At 39.5% G+C, this 26,635-nt stretch overlaps 1 protein-coding gene across 2 annotated transcripts; it reads right to left on the reverse strand.

Moving 5' to 3' along the window:
- On the reverse strand, positions 1-26,554 carry LOC131780620 (centromere-associated protein E). Of its 2 annotated transcripts, XM_066167073.1 has the most exons (37): positions 26,450-26,554; positions 25,743-25,843; positions 25,417-25,506; positions 23,986-24,104; positions 23,049-23,102; positions 22,457-22,516; positions 21,832-21,913; positions 21,371-21,438; positions 21,082-21,159; positions 20,442-20,493; positions 20,199-20,283; positions 19,075-19,201; positions 18,746-18,793; positions 18,209-18,280; positions 17,791-17,847; positions 17,251-17,286; positions 16,736-16,831; positions 16,378-16,613; positions 15,705-15,762; positions 14,927-15,016; positions 14,778-14,849; positions 14,169-14,220; positions 11,797-14,048; positions 11,024-11,091; positions 10,651-10,705; positions 10,137-10,262; positions 9,183-9,727; positions 8,209-8,395; positions 7,345-7,920; positions 5,503-6,861; positions 5,203-5,344; positions 4,621-4,736; positions 4,012-4,153; positions 2,554-2,806; positions 1,598-1,780; positions 1,141-1,280; positions 1-636 (listed from the first exon to the last, which is right to left on the reverse strand). In XM_066167073.1, the coding sequence occupies exons 1-37, from the start codon at positions 26,503-26,505 to the stop codon at positions 440-442; spliced, it is 8,130 nt and encodes a 2,709-aa protein (XP_066023170.1). In that variant the 5' UTR covers positions 26,506-26,554; the 3' UTR covers positions 1-439. The 2 variants fall into 2 exon arrangements, with proteins under 2 accessions (XP_066023170.1, XP_066023171.1); XM_066167074.1 differs by lacking the exons at positions 1-636; positions 1,141-1,280; positions 1,598-1,780 and having other exon boundaries at positions 2,550-2,806.
- Between the last annotated feature and the right edge of the window lie 81 nt (positions 26,555-26,635).

Raw genomic sequence — 26,635 nt, forward strand, 5'->3', positions numbered from 1 at the left:
TCTGCCACACAGTTATCGTCAACATCATCATTGTCATTATTCAACGCATGGCAAAACCAAAACTAGTCGTACTTGAATCCAATCCACCCATCTGATCATTTTTTAAAGCAGTCGATAAAAACAAAGATTTAATCCTTTTCGTGACTTAGTATCTTATGTCAGGTTCGCACTGGTGATAATGATTTAAAGAAAATAAGCCTAGCGACTAGGGAGGTTAAAATTGTCGTGCAAACTCGTAGGGATGACGACGACATAATGGCGATATCTCTATGAAGCAAAAGGGAACTACGCTTATTTTAATATGTCTGTATGTTCACACCATAAAAACATCGACGTACAGTTTTAACCCTGCTATGCCTTCAGGTCTTTGTCGTTATATCTCTAGTGTGAAATTGGCTCTATGAATCAACAGGCCAGCGCCGAGCTGCACTTGATAACATCACTGATTAGCACACTGATTTGGCTCGTCTTTAAACATATTATTAGCTGCATCTCCTGAAAGCCAATTTTGGAAATTTTCCTTTGGTTCTGGCTTCACCCGCTTGCGCTCAACAGCAGGCGGGGCTTCGCTGCAAGTAGATAATTCACTCAGAACAGATGAATTCTTAGATTGTCTTTCAAGCGCTTCTGTAGAGACTACAAAAGGAGATAAAACAGAAAGAAAGGTTGACTTGGATTACTCGTGTCCCCGTTATTCGGTTCCCTTGCAATTTTTTGTTTGATTACAGTGGAAACCTGGCGAAAAAAGCGGTTCATTTTCACCACTGCGCTTTTGAATGAGGAAAAATCGCTTATTTGCGATTTCCTTCCCTACCACTGTCAATGATTATCGCAACAGCCAGTCATAATTCAGGAACAGGATCGTTTTAATCCTCCGAGACAGCGTTCAGCGTTTTTTTAGCCGTTGGTAAGAAGAATGCCAGAAGTGCCGGACCCACCTTTACATTGCATTTATAATTTCAAAGTTGATATATTAGCGGAAAACGCCACAATCTCTTCCTTCCATTTCCTATTCTATTCGTTTCTCTGTTATTTCGCTTTTAATAACCCCACTTTGCTCCAAAATTGTGGTAGCAAGAAAACAGAATGAGGCGAGCTTTATGAGTTTTCAGTAGGTAAATAAAACGCATGCGGTCTCACCCTCTGGAAGTCGCCCGACGGAATCGTCCTTTGCTTTTGAACTCTCTTGTACTCTCTTCATCTTTTGAAACTCTTCCATTAATTTCTTCCTGGCTGTTTTAAGTGCGTTGTTTTCAGAGCAAAGCTGGGCTACCTTATTGCTGTAAGAAAGTGTAATTAATTTTAGCTGTCTTAAAAATGAACGCTACTTTTTAAAACATCTTTTTTTTGTGCAACATTCCTCTTTGAACCAAAATTAAGGAAATGACAAAAGTTTCGAAAATTGGTTCTGGTTTTCAACTTTCAAGAATGTGTAATAACCAACACTTAGCAGAAATCTCTCTAAAGATTTAATTGCTGTTTATTTGCCTCGTGGACTCAGTTCGAGATTGCGATGGATGACCTTGCTACAATAAAGACGAAAACAGTTCCATGCATAGAAAGAAGCAAATGAAAAGTCAACTAACAAACAAAATACCTTGCTTCTGTATTGAGTAAACTTAAAGTTGATTTCTCCTTTTCAAGTTTTTTCACATTTTCTTTCAAAGTTTGTGTTTCACTTTCGAGTTTTCCAAGCTTAGCCTTGAGAGAATAAATAGCCACATTAGACACGACTCCTACTTCATTGTTCTCCTTATCGTTGGACGCGACAGGTTGACCCCTGGAATTGAGAAAAAAAAGTGTAAACAACTCTTTTAATAAATGAAGATGTCATAAGCGTAGGACGAAGGAACGGTTCTGAGCCTCGATGAAGAATCGATCCACAGACCTTCGGATTCCGCGCTAAAACGCTCTCCACGGAGACACAAAGACTTCACATTTCATACGTAGACCTTTCCAGCGTGAGTTGAACTTTTTAAGAATAGCAGACCGTGAGGATGACATAGGCAAATGATGACGTTGCTTATTGCTTACAAGTATAATTGCTCAAGTGAATTTAGAGATGAGCGCGCCCTGATTGATCTAAGATCTCTGTAATACTAATTTTTGAAAATGGCCGACGATTGAAAATTCAAAAGTTGTCAATAGAAGTCGGTAGGCGGCGGAAACCCGCTGGCTGTTACACCGTTTGGCAACGGCTACTTCGTGAATTGCGATCAAAGACAAAAAAAAAAAAAAAAAAAACTTTTGAACTGATTCTAACATGAACATCTGTCTGAGAGATTTTCTCATATGTCCCAGAATGCTGGAAATTACTTCTCAGAGATTTTGAAATTTTTTTTTCCTAAAGGAACTTGCCCCAGGATACAACTGAGAGAACATGTTGTTTTGCAAAACGCCATGCTTGCTATGCAAGGATTATTCAAGTCAGCCACCAACTCAGTTCAGATCATACACTGACCTACATTTTTTTTCTGCTCAGTATGGCAACCAAAGCGAGCGTACCTTGGAAAGCTGGTGACTAAGTTATGCTTTATTTTAAGAAGAGCTTACCTCATTATACTAATAGTATCATCTGTCTCAGGTTCCCTCAATCTCTTTATCTCCAGTTTCAGCGATCCGACTTTTTCTAGGCCCCATTCCACCTCATTCCTCAGTGACTTCGTTTCATTGTCGTATTTCTCTTTCAATTTGTACAAGTCATATTGTAGTGACTGAATCTGCATGTTCTTTTGTGCTAACTCGATTCGCAAAGCTTCCATTTCTTCTTGAATTTTCTTTACATCTTGCGCTTTGTGGATTATTGCTGCAAATTGAACATGGAAAGAAATATTGGCCAGTTCGTATCTCAATTAAAGCGTCATGGGCTGGTTTGTCATTCTGACGTAGGTATAAGGGCACGCCGACAAACGCACGCGCGCTACGACATAAATAATTGGTTTGCTTTGTTGGGATTATGTCAAACAATGGGGAACCTTGAGTAGCTCGTCATTGCGCTTGCGTAGGGTCGACTCTTCTGAAAAAGCACCTTTTAAGAGATTGCCAGACTTACCACAACGCAGCTAGAGAAAACATCACAAAACAACAACTTATATCTCACTACCTTGGTGTTAAATGGCTGTGAATATATGAAAATCGTACATGTGAACTGCGGATAAAGACGTGAATGAGAAAGCGACCATCGCAGTGATGAATGCTACATACGCAGCAGTAAACATGAGGCCTGAAGAAAAATTCAGGCCTCTAGGGGATTTGAACCCACGACCTCTGCAATATCAGTGCTGTGCTCTACCATCTGAGCTGACAAGCCATTATGTTGGTTCTATATATTATGTTGGTTCTATATAAACCCGTGAAGTGATGAATAAATGATTGTGAATATACGTAGAACATATATGTGAACTGCGGATAAAGACGAGAATATGAAAGCGGTCTCCGCAGCAATGAACACTACATAAGCAGTAGTAAAAATAAGGCTTGAAAAAAATTCAGGTCTGTACGGGATATGAACCCATAACCTCTGCGAGACCGGTGCAGTGCTCTACCAACTGAGCTAACAAGCCAACTGGGAGCTGGTCATTATGTTGAGGTCAGTAATGTGAAAGCAAGAATGGAAATGAAGGATGGCTCAGTCGTGAAAGAGAGAAAGCCCAAAGGTTTTGTAATTTTTACCTTTGCTTGGTGATAAGTCTTAACAATTTTCACTTGAGTTTCAGAGGTAATCCCGGATTGTAATGTTGTTCATGTTTTTCTTCGCTTTGTGATTGGTCCAGTTAAACTTGTACCACCGTCTCGACCGATCAGATGCAATCCCAGATGCGATTGCAGCTTGGTCTCTCACGTTTTCCCGCTCTTCAGACAGTTTACCTATTTTTATACGCTGAACTCTCAATACGCTGAACTCTCAATAGCTCCTCTGACATTCACCTTTGTTCTGATTGGTCGTAGTAATAACTTATGGGCCTGTTTTAGGACACTCTTTGAATATGTACTCTAACACAATAACTGTACCTTGTTGTTCATCCACTATAGCCTTAAGTCTGTTGCACTCTGTCAAATACTTGTCGATCGTATCCTTAGCTTTCTTCTTAACAGCGTCACACTCTTTTCTGAGCGCTTCGATTTCACTTTGATCTCCAGCGTGCGTAGAATTCTAAAGAAAGGGAAAAAGAGTACTCGATAAATACAAAAACTTCTGTATATTAAGGGGTGGCAATTCCTGACATTATCTTGGAATTCCTACCGCATCGTTAAGCACAAAAGATACAAAAATATGTATATTGAGACATTTAAAAACTTAGCCATAGACAACAACAGCCCCCTTCCCCCAATCCGCAAGGTTTTAAAAAATGTGTAAAGAGGTTCTTGGATCGAAGTTTCTAGCCTTTAGAACAAAAAAAATTATTTCTTTCCCACAACTTAGACAATTTTTGTACTCTCTTTCCTCATGGGTAACTCCTAGAATTCACCATAAAACCCTGCTGAGTGATACAGGTGCAGTGTTTTCGTCCCTTTTCCAGACTCTTGAAATTGATAGCATTTCGTAGATGAATGTCATCTCCGGAACGGAACGGAACTACAGGAAGTGGTTCTTCCCCTCCCTACGTCAACTTGACTTACTTGTCCAGTTTCTCTTAGTTGGGCGAGGTCTGAACGAAGTTGGGTTAGTTCTGCATCTTTTTTGACTCTACCTTCTTCAAGTTCTTCAATTTGTCGAAGATGCTCCTCTTCTTCATCTGCAGAGACCAAAGATAGAAATAGTTTCTTTTCAAAGCGAAATTTGCAATGAGTCAACCATGATTGCAAGGACATAGAAAGGACTCTAGAAATGGTTCCTTTTCAAGGCGACATTTGATGTAATGCGTCAACCTCTAATACGAGGACTTAGAAATCACTTCAAAGATCCCTTGAGTCGCACGTCCGAGCGAAAAGGCATTCTCTCTCCCGCGTATATTGCTCTCTCGCGCGCGTGTTTCTCGCCTTCTCCGCGAGCGCCTGCTTCACAGGCTGCCTTTACTACACCGTTAGCGACAAAGCACTGCTTTGTTACGAGACATCACTGACAACAAGAAAGCAATGAAACATCGGTATGCGCAAGGGAGCCTGTTTTGGCCGACCACGCACGATCATCTAATGAGAATCATCACGGTTGAACAACAACCAGAAATGACAAAACTTAGCAATAACTGAAAAAGAACCTACCCTGCATTTCGTCTATGATGGCCTTCAGGCGATCTGACTCCTTAAAGTATTTCTGAAGATTGTCCTGGGCTTTTTTCTTAGCGGCCTCGCACTCCTTTCTCAAGTTTTCAACCTCAGTGGAGTCCATGGCATTCGTAGTATTCTACGCATAACAAAAAAACCAGATCATGTGTTTAGAATACAGAAAACCCGTTTTGCTTTGGTTTTAGAGTCCCTTTTAAGACTGCAATATCTTTTATATTAATAGGTTGAACTGCACCTAAAAGCTCCAAGAGAAATAGATACAAAAAGTGTAATTGCCTGTTTTTCGAGGTGGGTAAGTCTGGCCACAGTAGTTTCCAGTTCATACTCGGCCTTGGCCAGCTTTAGCTGGTAATGTTGGATGCTTTGTTCACAGTCCGTGATGTTTTGGGAGGCAGTAGCAAGTTTCTCCTCCAATTCTTTGATTCTGTCGTTCTTCTCCGCGTAGCAGTCTTCACTCTCTTTCACTTTCAAGGCGCTGATCTCACGCAATTGTTCCAGGAGCTTCTCTTTCTCGTCTTTGAGTTCTTCGACGATTTGGGCCATTTCTTCCTCTTGTTTACTCTTCTCTTCTTCAAGGGCCTTTGCTTTTGATTCAGCTTCGAGGAAAGTTTTTTCTACTTGACCTTCTAACAGTTGGTTCGTAGCTTTCTCCTTTTCCAGTTCTTGGCGAAGCTCAGTCGTGGAGGCAATTTCTTCCATCCACTTTTTCGTTTCTTCCTCAAGAAGAATAGTTTTGGATTGTGCAAGACTTTCCCATTTCTCGCTCTCACTTGTTAACTCTGCAACTTGTTCCATTAATGTCGCACTCTTTTCTTTCTCCTTCTCCAATTCTTGGCGCAATTCATTTTCTGAATTCATAATAGCAGAAAGTCTTCCTTCCATCTCCTCCTTAGAAACGCTCGCACACTCAGCGGCAAGAACCCGACGAAGTTCCGATTCGGCTGCATCTCTACTTCTCTCTGCAATAAGAAGCTTGTCTTCGAGCTCAGACACAATCTTTTTCTCCTTCAAAAGGGATTCTCGAATCTCGTCGATCTCTTGATCTAAAGCGTTCTTTTGACTCTCAGATGAGGTCGTCAACTCTTGAAGTTTTTCTTCCAACAATTCTTTCTCCTTCAAAGCCTTTTCAACCCTGGTATTCAGATCTTTCTTTTCAGCCTCTACGTTCTCCAGGCTTGATTTGGTAAACTCTAGTTCACTCTCCACCTCTAGAAGCTTGTGCTGCATATCCTCCAATTCTTTTTCGAACTCTTCAGTTTTCGATGTAAGCTCCTGTTTTTGAGACTCACTTTTGCCATTCTGGGTCTCCATCTTCTTATTTACTGAGATCATTTCTTCTTCTAGCTGTTTTATCATTTCTCTAAGTTCAGCAATTTTGGCTTCTGCCTCAGTGCGGCCCTTCTTTTCCTCAAGAAGACTTTCATTCGCATATTCCAATTCACTTTCAAGCTCATCTATTTTTTCTTGGTTTTTTTGGAATTCTACGGCCATTTCAGACTGCTTCAGTTCGTTCTGTTGAAGAGCGCACCTTACCTCGGCAATTTCAACTTCTTTCTCATCTACCAAGAACGTCATATGTTCTAGTTCTTCGTGTTTCACTCGAATGGTAGAGTTCAATTCCTCAACAGCAGAATCCTTCAACGAAATCAATCTATTAGTCCAACGATGAATCGATTGATGAAAAACCAGACAAGAATCAAACTCGTACAGAGAAAAGTTAACCTTTCAACTTGAAAAAGGAATAGAAAACGGAGTCGCCATGGTACGAATGTTTAAAAGGCCATGATAGATATTACCCAAAAAAGCCCCACCGTTTCCTTCCCCCTTGTTCGATTATGAAAAGGTTATCGCTCTCTTACGCGAAAGACTCCAATTGTTTGACATAAGGAAAAATGTATTCAGTTTAGGAGGGCTCTAGCCTGTGAGTAGGCATTCATTGACGAAAGACAATCAAAGCAGTCAACGACAACTACTGCCCAAGTGCACATTGTAAGGCTGACTGATAATGAAGAGATTGATTGCTGACCCCCTCCAAAAAAAACAAAACAAAACAAACAAACAAACAAACAAACAAACAAACAAACCAACAGAGCCAGATATATTTCTGTTAAAAGTCACCTGTGCTTTTTGTTCGAAGTTACGTTGCCTTTCAATCTTAAGGTCTTCTTCGATCTCCCATAGTTTCTGCTCCATCTGGTCGATCTTGTTATCTTTCTTCTCCATTTGGCTTCGACTTTTCTTATTTTCATCCGTCAGTTTATCCACGTGCGCTTTCAGCTGCGTCACCTCAATGGAGAGTTCATTTACCTTCTTGTTTTTCTCGTTCAAAACCTGTTTGCTTTGTTGGACCTGCTGCTTTAAACTGTCGCGCTCCTCCACCAATGCTCCGTTGCGTATGTCTGCGCCTTTCAGCTGTCGGTTCTCGCTTTCCAACTCCTTCACCCGTCCTTCCGCTTTTTCGCACTTCTGTTTCGTAAGTTCAACGTTCAACTCCATCTGCTTCAACTTGTGTAACACCTTGCTGTCATCGTCACGATGCGTGACGGACAGTACGTTTTGTGAGCTGTATAGGTTCTCCATGTCACGCATCTCTTGCTTGGTTTCCTCAACTTTCTTATTGGCCGCTTCGATCCTGTGCTCCAGAACGTCTCTTTCGCTTTTCAAGAAGTTGCACTGTGCTTCCAACTCAGAAACCTACATGTAGACGCAAGAAATATGAGCCATACCATACAATACGAGGAACGTGACGATTCAGACTAAATTTGTTTCGCGGGTTTTTGTCTGTCGGTCTATCTGTCTAATTACAACAAGTACCTTAGAGACAAGCCACTTTTTTTTTTCTTTTTTTTTTTCTTTTTTTTTTGGGGGGGGGGGGGGCTTTATTGAACAAGTTATTTGATCCTCGAAGTTTCCGTGAATCAAGTTTCGAGGAGCGTGTTTAGAGAAACGGTCAACTTACGTTTGAGCAGAACTGTGGCTTACCTTTTTCTCGGCTTCAACCAAATCATTTTCAAGTTCGTGCCGTTGCTGTGCTTGTACACAGATGGTCTCCCGCCTTTCTGCCTTCATCTTGTCAATCAGTCTCTGCTGGTCCATTCCACGGTTGGTATCTCTCAAAAGAGAATCTTTAAAGTGTTGTAATTCTTCAAGAAGAGATGCGTGTTCCTTCCTAAGACAATCAATTAAAGATGTGAATATTGTGGGAGAACATAAACAAAGAATGAGCAAGTAACTAAATGAATAAAGCTAAATTGATTTTAAAGCGACACAGGTTTCCTAAAATATACATTTAAGACAAATTCTCAAAATACAAAACAAATGTCCTAATCGTACTTGAGCCTTTGACCTCTAAAAAAGATTAGCATCTAATGTCTCCCCACAGTTTCACCCCTGAATCAAACATGAAGGTCACGAGAATAAAGGAAATGATAACTAATTAAGAAGCTCTTGATTAATAGATAGATTTAGCCAAGCCTAAAAGCGGAGCTCGCATTTTTTTTCCCGCACGTCTCAAGGCCACAACGCCTTGCCCTGGCCAGGACTAGAACCCAGGTCGTCCGACTCGGAGCCCAATGCACTGACCACTGGACTACTGGACAAAGCCGTGGCGTTGGCGTGCCCGCGGTACAGTTGACCACACATGTTAAAAGTAGCACCTTATACGGTCGTACGGTCGTACGGTCGTACATCCAAATTTTTTCGGCTTGATGGGTTACTACTATTTTGTTTAATTATGGGGCTACACTCTGCGAGCTCCGCTATTAAACAAATTCTCCTTATCAGCATCCAAAGAAATGTATAGAGAACAGTATGGAGAATGTACATACTAATGTTAAGATGTGGAGGGTTAAAGGGTTTGTCGGCTAACAAAAAGTTCGTTTTCCAAAAAGGGAGAAATGCGGAATCGACTAAGAGTCCACCTAATATGAGACTCACTTCAAACAGGTTTCATTCACCTGAGTGTTTCGTGAGCTTTCTTTTCCTCTCCCAGCTCCTTAAAAAGTTCCTCGCTTTCATTCTTTGCCTTTTGCAGTTCCAACTCAGAGGCTAAGCTCCCTGATGGCTCTTTTGATAGACTTTCAGAGGTCCTCATCTCGTTCAGGTCCTTTACAAGTTTTTCGCACTTTTCTCTTTGCTCCTCCAGCTTTTCCTTGCACAAATCATAAGCTTGTTTAGACTCTACTAGCTGCAACTCTAAGCTCTCTATTTCCTGTCGTTGTTTCTCCACTTCTTGCTTCGTCTCTTCTGCCTCAGACTTTAAAATCTCATTTCGATTTTGGACATTTTCCAGAGATAACCTCAACGTATTGCATTCATCTGCAACTTCTTGAGCCCGCTCTTGTTCTGCTCTCAGTTTAGAGGCGAGCATATCATCATCTGTCTTCTTCTCATTCTGTTGATCTAAAGCCTGTTCTTCGCTTAGCAGTTTCTTATTCACGTCTTGGGATACGTTTTCAAGCTGCTTCATCACTTCGCTGAGTCGATTTTGAAGTTCTTCAGTCTGTTGTAAACAAGAAAGATCATTCCATAAATATTCCTGTGCACTTCTGGAGTCAAAACATGTTGCTAAAGTTTACTCCGACTCAAGATCAAGATGGCTGGCATAAACTATTCTAAACCATGTATGGAAGAAGAGAGGATAAATGGATGAGAAAAAAAAAAAAAAAAAAAAAGAAGAATATAAGAAGGGAAAGAAAGCAATTAGGTACGCAATAGATTGGTAGAAAAACATGTCGAACTGTTCAGGTTCACCACACGTAAAACAAAAAACAAACAAACAAACAAACAAACAAACAAAAAACAGGCAAATAAACAAATCACAACGAACTAGTTAGAGAAGTAAGTAAAACAAAGCAAACAATTCGATGATCTCGCTCAGTGATAGCACATCAATGGCAGACACCTGTTACCTTCTGTTCGTGTGATGCTAAGAGCTCTGCTCGCTGCTGTAGTTCGCTCTCAAGTTCATAAATGTGTTCCTTGTAGCGCTTCACTTTCTGTTGCATGTCTAACATGTCCTTCTGCAACTCGGCGGACTGAGTAAGAAAAAAATATTCCCTCTTTTTCATTACCTGGTATTTTCTTTGTTTTTGTTTTAGAACTATTGATATCATAATAATAATAATAATAATAATAATGATAATAATAATAATAAAATAATCATAATAATCATAATAATAAAAAACAAACAAACAAAAAAGAATTAACTGCAAGGGCCCCATCGAGGCACAGGCCCAGACCTCTTGATCCAGCATCTTGAGTTAGAGGACAATCTGACACGTGCGTATTCAGTGTTTGAAAAAAAAAAAAAAATGTCTAAATCTACGGATAAATGCTTCAAGAAAACAACGAAAAAAGCAAAGGCAAAGACGAAAATCCAATGACAAACAAAGAGAATAAAATGATAGATATCCTATTACTTACATCAGAAATGGACTCTGATAAATCGTTTCTAATCTCATCTTTTTCTTTCTTGACCCTAACGGAAATAACACAAAATCCAAATAATAATAATAATAATAATAATAATAATAATAATAATAACGGAAATAACACAAAATCCAAACAATTAAAAATTGTGCCAGAGATGTTTGCTCGTATATAAGAGATGAACACTATTTGAAGTATTTAGTTCGAAGTAAAATTAAAGTCGAATACGGAGTATTTAGGCAAAGAGATAACGGCAACGACATAAAATTCATTCAGCTTATTCCACTCGTCTAATAACTTTGGGAAACAGACAAACAAACAAAAGCAAATCAAAATCAGCAAGTAATTCTGCTTAGATAACACTTACTTATTAAACATTTGTTCATACTCTTCCTTTTCGTTATTTACGTTTTCGAGCTGCATTTGAAGATCAGACTGTAAAAAAAAAAGAAGAAGAAAAAATTTCACCTTTCACGAAACAGACAGAAATTGGAAACGTTTAAACCGATTTCAGACGTGCGCAGTACATTACATCTTAAATTAGTCTCGTATCTGGTCATATGCCGTCCATCTTAACAAGTCTTACACATGGGCAATGTTTTTCATCTGTAGTGGCAATAGGTCTGAAAAAAACTAGCAATACGTATTTTCTATTCTCCTTCTATGGATTACAATGCGACAGAGAATTTGTGCAGTTGTATGCAGGGATTGGTCTATTCAGCGCAGAGCAGAAAAGAAAGGAACCCACAGATTCGTCTGGAAGGGTATCCTTTTTAAAACTTGTGTTTAGTACCAAGAAAAGTGGAGTTAACATCGAAAAAGAAATAAAATCAAGCATTGCATGTATGTGGCTCTGTCCAAAGGCCTTAACGCAGATAACAATTACTACCGATTTTCATCTTCGTTTGTTACCAAACGAATGCCACTGTCCTCAGTTTAAGCTTATCGGACCACTCACGCTCGCTACCTATGGCGAGAGCAACTTCATCTCCTTTTTGATTTACTCCAAGGCACATAGATGTTTTGGAAAAGAATTGAAAATGATATCTGGGATTAGAATTGGTTCTTCAAGAGCATACCTTTCCAGATTTCGAACAATCAACAACAGGACAAACAAACCGAAATAACTCAAGAGCTTACCATTTTAGCTTCCATTTCCCGTTTTTGGTCAATCATTTGCTCCATCATCATGTCTTTTTCTTCGACACCGTATGAACTTATATTCCGCTGATCCTGAAGTCCTTGTATCTCTTTCTTCAGTTCCATAATTTCCGCTTCCTTTTCTTCCTTAAATTGTTTAAAGCGCGCTTCAATGTTACATTTGTCTTCGGTCAAATCTTTTCTTTGAGCCAGTTCTGTTTCTAATCGTGCAACGATTTCTTCTAAGTTCCCTTTTTGCTCGTTTACTTCTGCCAACATTCGTTTATTCTGATCCTCGTCGCTCAATTTTCCTTTCAACGTTTCCAGCTCAATCTCCAGTTCTTTCATCTTCACGGAAGCATCCTCTTTGACGCTAGACAGGCTTTCCTCCAGTCTCTCCATTTTTACACAAGCCATCTCATCCTGGAGCTCCGTCATGTCGCTCTCGAGAGTGCTGCACCTTTCCTTCCACGGTTCTAAACTTTCTTTTTCTTCAGAGATCTCCTCCTGTGCCATTTTAGAAGATGTTTCTTCCTGTTCATGACTCTCTACTAGCTGTGACTTCTGTTCAATCACCTCTGTCAGCATCCCTTCTTGTTCATCTACGCTCGCTGGCCTTTCCTCCATCTCTTTCACCTGATCTTCAAGTTTTCTGATCTTCTCTGAAGCTTTTTCTTCGGCAAACACCATCCTCTCCTCAAGGCGAAGCTTCTCTTCTTCATAGAGAGCTGCATTGGTTTCGAGACCAGCACACTTGTCTTTCCACTGTTGTAAGGCTTCCTCCAGTCTTCCTTTCTCCTTTGTAACTTCATCTAGAGATTCTTCTAAGAAAGTAAGAGACGTTTTAAGAGACGTCATTTCAACTTCGTGGTTCTCAACTTGTTGTGACTTCTGTTCAGTCACCACTGTCAGCATCCCTTCTTGTTCGTCTACACTCGTCAACCTTGCCTCCATCCCTTTGACCTGATCTTCAAGTTTCCTGATCTTCTCCGAGGCTTCTTCTCCGGCAAACGCCATCTTCTCCTCAAGGCGAAGCTTCTCCTCTTCATAGAGAGCTTTATTGGTTTCGAGACTAACACACTTGTCTTTCCATTGTTGTAAGGCTTCTTCCAGTCTTCCTTTTTCCTTTGTAACTTCATCTAGTGATTCTTCTAAGCCAGTAAGAGCCGTTTTGAGAGATGTTATTTCAACGTTGTGATTCTCCTCTAGCTGTAGCTTCTGTTCAGTCACCTCTGTCAGCATCCCTTCTCGTTCATCGACACTCGCCAGCCTTTCCTCCATTTCTTTCACCTGATCTTCAAGTTTCCTGATCTTCTCTGAGGCTTCTTCCCCGGCAAACGCCATCCTCTCCTCAAGGCGAAGCTTCTCCTCTTCATAACGAGCTTCATTGGTTTCGAGACGAGCACACTTATCTTTCCACTGTTGTAAGGCTTCTTCAGATCTTCCTTTCTCCTTTGTTACTTCATCTAGTGATTCCTCTAAGCCAGTAAGAGCCGTTTTAAGAGATGTCATTTCAACATTGTGGTTCTCCTCTAGCTGTAACTTCTCTTCAATCACCTCTGTCAGCATCCCTTCTTGTTCATCTACACTAGCTATTCTTTCCACCATTTCTTTCACTTGTTCCTCAAGTTTCTTGATCTTCTCAGAAGCTTCTTCCTTGGCAAACGTCATTTTCTCCTCAAGGCAGAACTTTTCCTTTTCACAAAGAGCCACATTAGTTTCTAGACTAGCACACTTGTCTTTCCACATTTGCAAGGATTGTTCCAGTTGTCCTTTTTCTTTTGTCATCTCATCGAGTGCTTCTTCTAAGCAAGAAATTTCCAGTTTCTTGCTTTCTTCCAACTGAACCTTTTCGTCAATGGCCTCCGTTAGTCTTCCTTCCTGCTCATTTACACCAGACAACCGTTCTTCCATTTCTTTTATTTGAAACTCTAGCTGTCTTATCTTCTCCGATGCCTCTTGCTGACAAAAAGACTTTTCCTCCTCAGACTGAATATCTTCTTGCCTAGCGTTGGCAATTTTATTCTGTAATCGAGCCACATCGCTTTCAAGACTAGTGCACACCTTTTGCAACTCTTTCAGATCTTGATGAAGTCGGTTCCTCTCTCTCTCACTCTCCTCTAATGCCATTTGTAAGGAATCTGCTTTCATTTGAGTGGCAGTGTTACATGTCCCTGCATTTTCAAGCTCTTCAACTCTGGCGGCGAGAGCCTCTTTTCCTGCTTTGACGCTGTCAAACTCAGCTTGTAGCTCTGTTGAGTTCAGTCAATCAAATAACAAATGGTTTAGTCAGTCAATCGAACAGAAAAGAACTACGCAATGGATGTAATCGATAGTTTTAAGAAGGCATTCCAGTCACGGTAAAAATTTACCTTTGTTCTTAGCCCTCAGTTGATCTAGCGTCTTTAACATTGACATCTGAGCCTGATCAGACAAACAAACAAAAATGATTTATCAGCTACGAATGCATTACCAATTTATAACTTTGTTTCACACTTTCGAAAAGGGTCTAACAGTTTTCCATGGGACAATATACGAGATCTCTGACGGGGCCCATGACTATTTTCATGACAATCTTCTCAGCTCAATATTTGTCTTCTAATTTCTCGACTTCGAACCGTTCAGCATTAGTACCCGGGACTCTCTGCGCGCACTGTGTTTACCTGTGTATTGTTCTGTTTGTCTATCTTAGTGCTTGCCTGTCGGTCCTTAAAGCCGATTTGTAGTTAGACTGCTAGTTAGAGAGCCGAACACGGAAACTCATTTCAAAAAAAGTGAACTGGTGGTAAATTTTAATTTGTATTTTCTTATCTAATTCGCACATTTTCTCTCGAGACTGATAATAGTGTGAAATAACCGAGAAGTATAGAAGTAAAGAGCTGTTTTCTAAACGCAAGGTCTTCGCAAAAGAATAAACAAAAACAAAATACTCAGCAAGCAAACAAACAAACAAACAAACAAACAAACAACAAAAATCATACCGTAGGGGTATCATTTCGGCCATTCTCCGTTGACATTTTTTCTAACAACGCATTACTCTCTTCCAACAGCTCCTGTTGAAATGTAAACGGACAACAAGGTAAATATGACAAGGGCCAGCAGTTCCAATTCCATTAAAGGACATACTTACGTTGTAAAAGTCTCGGGTTTCGATCGCCTCGTGAAGATCTGACCGCAGCCTTTTTACTTCACGTTCCATTTCCATGCAATTTTGGTCAGGCTAAAATGTAATTATCAGAACTGGTTATTTTTAATTAAGGGTACATCTTCCTTATGTCTCGAGAACGGGGAAAGAGAAAAACAACGCAAGCAACAACGTTGATTCGAATCTCAAGTCATCCGACCTTGCTGTCAGAAGATCCCTCCAAAGAGCTGGGGCGGGGCTGGTCTGGTCTGGACTGGACTGAGGAAACTACATGTTGAACATGTAGAAAATCAGGATTTAAGCGTTAAAAAGACAATCGTGACCTCTTTTTGGACTAAAAAAAGCCATCTATAACGTAGCACTGTAATCATAGGGCAGTTCTCAAACCTCTACGACACTTTTTTTTGAATGCTGGTCATGTTTTTCTTCACATATCCAGGTCTGGTAAGCTACAGTCCCCATGACAGCCGTGTCGCCGTCATGCAATACTCCATCTTCTTGAGAAGAACAAGTTGCGTGACAAAACCAAACAAGGCTGGGAGGGGGGATCAAATGATCTTAAAAAAGCTTAGAGCCCTCCATACCTATTCATTGAACTCAAGATTGTTCTCTAACCTTATTTAGCGCAAACGCCACAAAATTTCACACTTCAAGATTAATAGCGTCAAACACAGCCTAACATCAATACCACCGCCTTGGAGATGACACATTTAGATAACTGAGAGGATTTTTTACAATGCTCAACAAAATGTTTCTCTCTTACTTCAGTCTGCATTTCCTTGTGTTCCTGTTGTCTCACATCCGTTATGGAGGATAAACACCTTATTGTTTGCAAGAAAGAGATTTATGTTGGTAACAAATTTCAAGGTGCGGCTGTTTAATCTTTGACTCATGCTCACCTTCTGAGGAGAATGGTAAGGTTATAAAACAGGCTAACTGGGTAGGTGTGTAAGCGGCCTAACTGTTAACACGATAGACTCGGGCAAGTTGAAAGAGTTGGAAACAAGGCCAGGCCACTCTGCTGTGCTCTACATTCAGACTGGATTAAATTCGTATACAGCAGATGAAAAAAGACGGGAAGAAAAATCTTGAAATACCAAAAAGGAATGAATTTACAACCGCAAGCTTTCAACGTTGGGTATCCCGAGGCCACCAAAATTGTTATACTCCCTCACCGAAAAACACTACAGTTCCTTTAGAAACTTACTCCTCTTAATCCAGCTACAACGAGGACTCGAACTGAAACATTTTGATCCAGGTTTGTGAGCAAGAACCCTTAGACAAGCCCGTCCCTCTCGATGTCGTTTTGATGGCATGCAAGTCCACTTATTGCTGGGCTCTTTCCTTTTGCTTTTCTGCTGGAACTTCAAGTGGGAGTCAAAGAAAGAAACAATCTCCCTCAATTACGTTGGCGATCAGGATTTATAGAAACTAACCTTTTCCCCGCAGGACTTGCAAAAACAACCCGTTTTTTCCCGCTTTCTGAAGATTTTATGTCCTCTTCCTCCTCTAACGTCGTTAGGAACATATCTTTTGTCATCTCACCAAACTCACTCTCGTCGCTACTTGGACTCGACGGGATTCTTTGCAGTCGACTTTTCACTGAACTAAAAACAGTGGAGGCCAGCGGAGCCTTTGAAAGACCAGCCCCTGGACACCAGGTTTCACGCCTCTGTAGGTGGACGTGATGAGAAGAGAAGCGTCAGTGGTCTGAGCCCTTAAAATTGGCCACGATCCGCGAGGTGATCGTAAGCTAGAATAACACGCGTAACGAAACCCAAAACATTTACTAACCTTTGCCAATTTTTGTTTACTTCGGTTATTCCCAGTCTCTCCTCCCGCAGTGCAAATCATATTGCACAATCTTTTTATCTTTTCTTCTTGTTCGTTCTGCAAAAAGGCAACAGCAAGTAAGACTGTGTGAACTGAAATAGCTTGTTCTTTCTTTCTTTCTTTGCGATATCGTAAAGCCTGATGGGCTACAGCACTACGTTAGAAATTTCTACCCTTGAGCCAGTTTAGTTGCCTGGACCACACCTGCAGAGGAAATGCGCACCCAAAGCTAGGCAAGAGAGCCGATAACGTCGTCGCTCTCGCGCGCAGCCTAAAAACTCATGGGTGTTGTTATTTCAGGGTTCACATAACAAGCATCACTCGTATAACTGGGTTGAGTAGTTGCTCATATTGATTATTCACTTCCACTGGCCTCAGCGTCCAAGGTCAGCTCGTTACCGGAGTAACACCTCATCTTTTTACGTTCTCCAGCAAATACAAACACACACAAAAAATGCTATCAGCGTTTCTCGTACCTGTTGTCGCCGTTGCTGCTCCAACATTTCTTCCATCTGGAAATAAAGCGAGAAAAAAGTGCATTAACTCAGCATTAACCCTTTGATCCATAAGAGTGACCACAATCAAATTTCTCCTTACAATATCACCCCTGAATCACACACTAGGGTCACAAGAATGAAGGAAATGATCACCAACTAAGGGAGCTCTTGATTGTGAAACAAATTCTCCTTATCAACACCTTAGTAAATGTATAGAAAACAGTATGGAGAATATGCATACAGATGTTAGGGTGTAAAGGGTTAATAACGCAATGGGAATATCAATGCTGAAATATCACATCCATCACGTTGGTGTCAGACAGCAGCATCATTAAGTTTGGCTGAGAAACGGTCTCGGACAGGATGAACAACCAATAATACGAGGAAACAATAGCAAAGGAAAACTGAGCGGACGCCACTTTCCGATTTGTTTATTTTTTCAACATTTTAATTAGCATTCCCAGTTTTGTGCAAACACACAAAAACCCCATCAAAGGTGATAAACTCGGTATTCCTTACCTCGTTCACTTTTTCTTTTTCTAGTAGTAGCTCTTGTACATGCGAACTACTGCTCATCTGTAAATAAAAAATGTAAATATTCAAATTTAAGTGTTAACATACTGCACGGTACAAAAGTGTGTTGAAGAATTTTCAACTAAGACTCCTGGGTAATCTAGGTTTGCATTGTTGAACTCCGCTGTGTGATTGGTCGAAAAAACTCACACCACCGTCACAACCAATCAGATTCTTATCTTAATGCTCCGGCAGTTTCCTTCTTCTGAATTTGTTTTCGTATTGACTGCTTGTAGTATTTCTCTTCCTTTCACATCAGCCTCAGTGATTACCTTGGTTTTGGATGAAGGGTATTCAACCGAAATACGCTCTGCAGGATACAGATACAACTATAAACTATAGTTCCTTCACAGACGCGTCTTACCTCGACAAGCTGTTGTTTAAGCTCACGAATTTCCTTTCTGTAACGCTTTAGAAGTGTTCCATCATCAAGTACCTTAAAAGATAATGGAACAACTGTTAAAGAGGGCTATCGTCTCATTTCATGATTTACGTTAGGAGTAGAATCTAAAGTAGCGAAGAAATTTTTAAATTTAGAAACCATGAAGATAAAACTATATGAAATGGGACATGTCGCGGTATACATTAAATAAAAGAATGATCTCAAAGATAGCGTGCGATTAGTTCCCATTAGCGCTGCGGCACGGGTAATGAGGTCACGAGATGTCTGACACTAAAATTGAGCCAGGACTCTGGCGGACATCTAACGCACTCGTATCGATTTCCAGCTCGACATGCGCGGCCTCGCCACTCGTGTCGCAGCGCTCAAGAGAGCCTGCTCCCAAGCTAACGCCGAGATTGATAGATGGTAGATTGGATGGATAGAAAGACGGACGAAGACCGATAGAAAGATAAATATCTTAATCGGGAGTTAGAGAGGGAACAATTCACGTATTTTTACCTCATTAACTTCTGGACAGTTTTTGATGGTTTTCGCTCGGCTGGCAAACTGAAACATGAAGGAGATAATCTTAATTTCCAAACGGTGTATACAACTTCGAATCGTTGTAAGTGGTTAACTGTCTAAGACGCGGACCGAAGGGAAAGCCAGTTACCAAGGAACCTTCCCAGATTCTTAGAGGTGGTAATATTGTCTGACGTATGTCACATGTTAAAGATTCACTTCGGAATAAATGACTCCCTCACTTGCATTCAATGTGGGACACACCACAACAGTTTCTAAACTGAGTGCGCGTGTGCAAGGAATTACATTAGCAGCCGGACAGTTACCTTTAAAGTACTAATTGACTCTTCAATCGCCGCTGGAGTGATCGTACATAGCATGGAGGTCTTTGCATTTCCTCCGAGCGACGACTGTAATATTCGGGTTAGTTTTGAATCCCGGAATGGTATAAAACTGCCGAGAAACAGGTTTGTTATTAGTAGAGACCCTGAATAGTTAATATCTTGTTCAAAACGGACTGGAGCCGTCAATATCCTGACGCTTTTGTCAGATTTAAAACTGATACAAATCGCAACGTAATCACTCGCATTTGCTTGCCACCGAGGTCATTTGCTTGGTGATCAGTTGTTTTGTACCCATGGAAGTTTCGTACCTAGCTTAGATCATTGGTACCTAGTCAGCCTGAATTTTTTTCGGGCCATATTTTCAGTACTGCTTAGGTAGTGATCATTACTGCGAAGATCGCTTCCATATTCGTTTCTTTGTCCGCAGTTCACATATATGAATTTCATATATTTACAGTCATCCAGTCAGTTTAGCCGTTTCGTAACCTTACTAACAAAGTATTCTTTTTCACGCCAGGTGTGTTTAAATTTGAGTCGGTTCCTTAGTACCGTCAGGAACAAAGGGATTGAAAAATTCACACTCACTATGCTAATTAGCTATTATCGTTTAGAAATTCACAAGTATGAACATTAGAGTGATCTGTTAAAAAGATCACACTTATTTTGCGCTAAGTTATAATTCATCTGTCACTGTTAAGATGTTTACAAATAAACGCAACAGAACTTTATTTGTAAGTTACAGATACTCACTTGTCGTGCGCAATAACCGACATCTGTTAACCGGAATTTTGAACGTCACTGAATGATTGGGCCGGTTCGAACCGACAGAAACTGGGTACTAACCAGTGCGACACTCACTTAACCCTTTACACCCTAACATCATTGTATATATTCTCCATACTGTTCTCCATACATTTCTTATGGTGCTGACAAGGAGAATTTGTTTAAAAATCAAGACTTTCCCTTAGGTGGGGACCATTTCCTTCATTCTCGTTACCTTAATGTTTGATTCAGAGGTGATACTGTAGGGAGAAATTAGATGCTGGTCACTCTGAGGGGTAAAACGATTAAAACGCGTTCTATGAGGCTGAATGAAATATTCTTACCTTTCTCCTTCACTTAGCTTGGCTATAACAGAGCCCAGGGCCAGAAGACTCTTGTTTATGTGCCCGCCTTCTTTCAATCTTTGACCTGAGAAATTCAAACAACATTGCTTTGAAGTTAAGGCAAACTTGAAATCACATAACTAAATAAATAAATTGATGAATAAAGTTCAACTGAAGACAAAAATCTGACAAATCATTGGACAATAGCGACAACATCAACGACAAAGACAAATATGAGCTAACCAAAAGCTCCAGTTTGCGATGCTCTTTCTGAGCCTGCTAAGTCAACCAGGTTCTGAAGAAGAAGAAACAAACACAGGTGGATGTTACAAAGTGGGTAAGGAAGTAAGATCAAGGAAACAGAATGGGAAGAGAGTTGAGGCGGGGGTGAAGCTCGACCTCGAGAGTAAGCATTAACAAAAATTCAATTAGACGCTGTTTATCTAAACCTACCGCTGCTTGGTCTTTATAAAATGAAAGAAAAAAAAAGTTTTTAAAGTAGATATCGATAGTGTAAATTTCACGATCTTTCACTTTGGTCTTAATAGGAAGCAAGTGCAGCAAATTGATTGATTGGCTGAAAACGAGTGCAATCTCATGTAACACAAGTGCAAAGTTGGAACACGAGTGCAAATTACAATTAGCGCACGCAAACTTCCAAAATTCCGTCGATCTGGACCCACTGTGATGTTTTTTTTAAAGGTAGATTTTAAATAAGAAAGAAAATGATTTCTCTAGCAATTTGGTGTAAATAAAGACTACAAATTGCAGCTGCCCAACGGGCACGTGCAATTTTGTTGACTTTGAAATATTTCCTCGTTCTTTTAACACCCAACTGCACTCGAAATCATATTATTACTTAGACTAAGAGTTATTTGTTTACCAAATGTGCTACTCGAACTGCGCCGTCTATTGTATCAGGAGTCTTGCTTTCGTCCATCATTTCACGGCTCTCGATAACCTTGAACATAAAATAACGCAAAATAATAACACTTCACTGAGAGAAGGCACGGTAACTACTTTTGCTACTCACTGTGCCTGCGGTAGCCGTATGAAATCACTAGCTGAAGTAAAGAATTGTCTTTAATGAAACGAGTTTGGTGAGGGCACAGAAATTATTCTTGATATTTACTCATGTGTGTTTAGCGGGACGGTGACAAGTGCAAACTTACCACCCGAAAAATTGTATGACTCCTGCTGCTGCGGTCGTTCATATTAGTAACACCAAAATGTCGATTTTCTACGGAAAAAAAGCAATATACAAATAAATTAGGGATTCTCAAACACCATTTTATTAAAATTGACTGCGTTCAGATGGTCGATCCTGCAGCTAAATGGCTGTATAACTGCACCTTCGGGTGTCAATAAACTGACGGCGTTTGAGCCTCATGTCGCTCTTCATATTTAAGCCTAATCTTTGTTAAATGTTAACAAATTAGACAATTTGAGGAAGCAATTTTTCAAAGAAGAAAAGTGGGTCAATGATCAGTTTGGCTATTCTCATTACCTGCGTTGCTGGATGATATATGAATTTTATGGGGAGAAGTTACATTTTAATCACTTCTGGGAGTTAAATGGTTAAAATGACCTTTGCTTACGAGAACTTTCTGGAGTAAATGCGATATTTACTTACTCTCTCCTCGCATCATGTGTTTGAAGACATCTTCGCTACAGGATACCACCTCCTCTGTCAGATCACCAACGTAGACTTGTTTCTAAAAAACAAAAGCAACGGTTTAATTTTTTAAAAACAGTTTCCTACAATATTATTGGGCAAACAATAACTTGGTTTCCCTTAACCCAGTCTCTCCTCCAACTCTCCTTCAATCCCAAGATGGCGGGTTGAAACGTTTTAAGACTTTTTCCGATCCACAAACACTCGATTAACGTCTGGCGTTTTTGGTAAACAATGACTGATGAGTAAAGGTGTACTAAGCTAAAAATTACAAATTTGCCATTGGAAATAACATTTGAAAGTTTCTCTTAAATTTTTAGTCTATCGCTGGTGAATCGACGGCGCTAGCTAACACAATTTTCACGAGCTAGTTTCGCGAAACGCGATCTAAAGGCCCGCAAACGTCAACAGTCAATCCTTTATATGCAATTCATTTGATGCCATTCAAATCAGATTCTATTTATTTCCGAGGTGAAGCACGATCATCAATGTACATGTGCTACTTACTGTACACAACAAAACTTTCTTCATTTTTATTTATTATTATTATTTTTTTTTTCTTCCAGGGATTTCATTAACCTACCTGAGCATTTTCATGTATTTTGAGATTGGTTTTCGCAGGATTCAGCAGATCTTTGATGTCCTGATAAATAAATAAATAAATGACATAAATAAACAAAGTTTAACAGAGGACAAAAATCTGACAAACTTTTTTTTTCTCTCTCTCTTTGGTACAAGAACTCCTAAGTCTTGCCAGACCTCTACATTTGAATGGACTGGTAGTTACCCCCTTCGGATTGAAGCAAGGCATTGTGGGAGGAAGATGTCAAATGATCTGACCATAAGTGAAACAATTTTGGCCATCAGTAGTCTCCATTATTGCAGTAGTCAATGAGCACTATCTTAAATTATGAATCAAGCTGAGATTTGCATAAAAATCCCAGCAAAGCATGTACTGTTCTTTCAATTATCAAATAACGAACATCAAGTAGTAAAAAGGCAACTAAACTTGTTTACAGGTGGGTAAACTCTTATTACCTCTATTAAATTTATAGTTTGCCAGGAGTGACAGCAGAAAGTGCAATTCAAACTGATTTATTTACTGTTTGCATGCCTTTCACATTCTATTTGTACAATCACGAAGTATCATCAACAGTGTATTATTATGTAGTTACCTCATTGTAGATCTCTATGTATGAAACTCGTATTAAAAATTCTCTAGAAGGATTCTGTAAAAAATAAAAAAAAATAATAAGATAACAATAATAAATAAATAAATAAAATAGGATGTCAATAGACTAATATTGAATAATGGAAAAGAGAAAAATGATTACCGGCTGCCACCTTAACTCTCTCCTCAGGGGTTTCAAAACAAGCTGGCAACAGCCAGAGTTCGGCCCACTACCTGATAACATCAGTTACTTTGGTCAAAAAATTACCTTGGCACCTACTTTTGTAGAGTCTGATGACTACTTCAAAACATTAATTTTTGAAACCCTTGTCTCCTTTCCTTTCCTCAAATTTAACTTTCAATGCAACAGAATGAACATAAACGACACTTGTCTTCAATTTCATATACTTAATGGTAATGCACATGTAACAGGCCATCATAAAGAGTTTGTAAAGTTGGTGTTTCAAGCCTTACAGTGTTATGCTATTACCTCTCAGTTTCAAAGAAGGGCTAACACTCAAGACATCATTTTTAGAAACTCTAAACTGGTAAATTTAAATTATCAACTCAGTTGATAAATTAAAACTAAATTGTCTCATAATACCCCATCCCCCACCCCCCACCAATGCAACATCACAGTTCTGTTAGAAATGTACCCCACTTACTTTAATTTCATATTCAGTAGGCTATTGTAACTGGAGTTTTATTGATCAAAAATAACTTAGTTTGTATCTCTCAGTAAGCACATCACCCAGAAAAGAGATGATCAATTCATAATTACTTCAACTAAAAGGAATTATCTTGACTACTGCACATAGCACCAGATTCCCTCAGTTGTTTGAAAAGAAAATGAATGCTAACCACATTGGAGAGGAACCTATTGGATCACAGCATTTTTTTACAAAATTCAGTAAATGGTTGGCAGGTTAAACACAGAATACCTTTTCAATATAGTCAAAAATTTCCCCAATAGCTTTGGGGATGACTCCTTTGTACTTTCCATCACCCATCATGGTATGGGTCTTTCCAGATGATGTCTGCCCATACGCAAAAAGAGTTCCTAAAAACAGATTTTAATAGTTGATGGGTGTAAGTCTTTGGATTAAGTCAGCTTACAAGTTGACAACCTTTGCTCTGAAGAAGGGCAAATGCTTCTAATGTCAGCTTTGAAACACTTTTTGGTGGCCAATTAAGATTATCAACTCAGTTGATGATACCAAATTACCCTGTCACACTCTTCCACCAATACAGCATCAGTTTCTTTAAAAACTTAACCCCTTTACAAGCTGAATACACCATCCTATGGGACCTTATCCAAGTTATATGGCTATGCAAGGAGGAACATCAATACTCTCCTTGAGCCCAATGCCAATCCATTTGTACATTGCTGCTTCTCTGACAATTTGCCACTATCTATTTACACTCCTGGACTTAGTTGTTCAAATGATGGGTAATGTTTTTCACTGGATATGAGGATATAAATCTCTATCCAGTGGATAGCAATACCCATCATTTTGTTAAAACTAATTTGCTGGACAGTGATTTATCTGTTGAATAGTATTAATTATTCACCCTTCAAACCAATGTGGCCTGGGGGGGAAAGAGGTATTGTCATTGAGAATAAAGTGTGTGACTCAATCCTTTGACTCCAAAGATCCTGTGATTACATGTATTCTCCCCTCTAACTGCTACACATTTCCTCATAAACAAGTTATGAGAATTTGGTGTTAGATTAAGATAACAACTACTTGATAAGTCTTAATATTCTCATTACCTGTTGACTGGGTAATGTATGGATATTATAGGGAGAAGTTACAAGTAAATCACTTCTGCCCAGAGTTAAAGGGTTAAGAACACAACACATCCAAGTTAAATGGCTATGCAAGGAGGAATGTCAATACTCTTCTTGAGCCAAATGCCAATCCATTTGTAGGTTGCTGCTCCCACCCCACCCCCCCCCCCTCTATAAGTTTGTTAGGCTTCTCTGACAATTATAGGGATATTATAGGGAGAAGTTACAAGTAAATCACTTCTGCCCAGAGTTAAAGGGTTAAGAACACAATAGGGCTGGCTTAGGTCTTGAACCCAGACCCTTTATTATTCATTGTGTTTCTCAAAGTGTGGGTCTTGACCAAGAGCCAATTTTTTTTTCTTTCAAGTTTGACTTGATCTAACTCAATCAATAAGTAATTCATGTTTTACTTTTTGTGTTTTGTTTTTGGTTCATCTTGCAATTTGCAGAACTGTACATTGGCCAATGCAGCTTTTTCTGGCACCCTCTATCGCATATGGCTCTCATACAACTTTTGATGTTATCTATAAAAAGTGCTATTAGGTCTGTATAACTCATACAGTATACGTAGCATACTGACCATTGAATCCGTCCATGGCAGAAAGGACTGTGGGTCTGCCAAACTCATCATAAACATCTTGGGTAGAAGATGACATATCAAAAATTCGATCTAGGGCAGTCAGAAAAGTTGAATTAAACAAGAGTTATTTTAATACAGTGGCTGGGGCTAGGATACTTATAAACTGGGAAAAATCCCTTGCTCAAGACCCTCATTGACAACCCTGAATTAATCAATTGCTCAAGCAGACCAGATAAAACTCTCTACAAGTACCCTTGATAAAAAAAAATAAATAAATAACCAAAAAAAATTATAACAAATATAATAATGAAAAAATGGAGACCTACCAAAAAAGTAGGATGAGTTTGGCAGTATCTTTGCATTCGACAATTGTGTAATGGTGTTTCCATCAACCTTCCAGTGTATTGGTTGATGAAAATCATTTTCCCTAAAGAAATAAAAATGAATGAGATCCATAGTGTTTAGTTCATTACACACTCATGGAATGTATTTTATCATAGGGCTGTTTGAACCTACTTGGTGTTCTTTAACATGTTGGTTATCCCTTTAGAAGGTAATACTTTGCTTTTATAAGCCTGGGCGAATAGGGTAAATTAAATCCATAATTCTTTACCAAATGTGACGCATTTTTATTGCGACGTGTTTAAGTTTTTGAAATATAGAAATATTTCAATGCGGAACGTAATACAAAAATCTATGACTGCAGTTTTCAGAATCTTTCAAGGAACATGATGATATCCAAAAGCTGAATGTTAATGTTAAATCTGAAGCGTCGAAAGACAAAAAGAACAACCACTGATGGCACTTACGAAATAAATGGATCAACCGATTTGAATATCGCGTTGGCAGTAAATAAAACATTAATAACAGAGTTCATAATATCAAATTCGGGAATTACATCGATACGATCGGTCTCAAAAACGAATTTAGAAACAGACCGTCTGTTGGCGCGGCCAGCTTGTTTGCGCTATGCTCCACAGAAAGTGATCTGAACATTGTAATCGATAAACACTTACACAAAATCGACGCTTACCTTTTTATTAGAGGACGAACCCTGATAGCAACCCTTATGTTGTCAGTTGCTGCCATTCTCAACAAGGAAACAAAATTATATAAAACTACTACATGTGTACCTCGCTGATCATGAAAGAATTTCTAAAATTTGAAATACACCGCTTTCATTCTTCTCGATTATGATTGGTTCGATCACTCCAAACCA

The sequence above is a fragment of the Pocillopora verrucosa genome, chromosome 5 (assembly GCF_036669915.1).
Source record: "Pocillopora verrucosa isolate sample1 chromosome 5, ASM3666991v2, whole genome shotgun sequence".
Taxonomy (NCBI): Eukaryota; Metazoa; Cnidaria; class Anthozoa; order Scleractinia; family Pocilloporidae; genus Pocillopora; species Pocillopora verrucosa.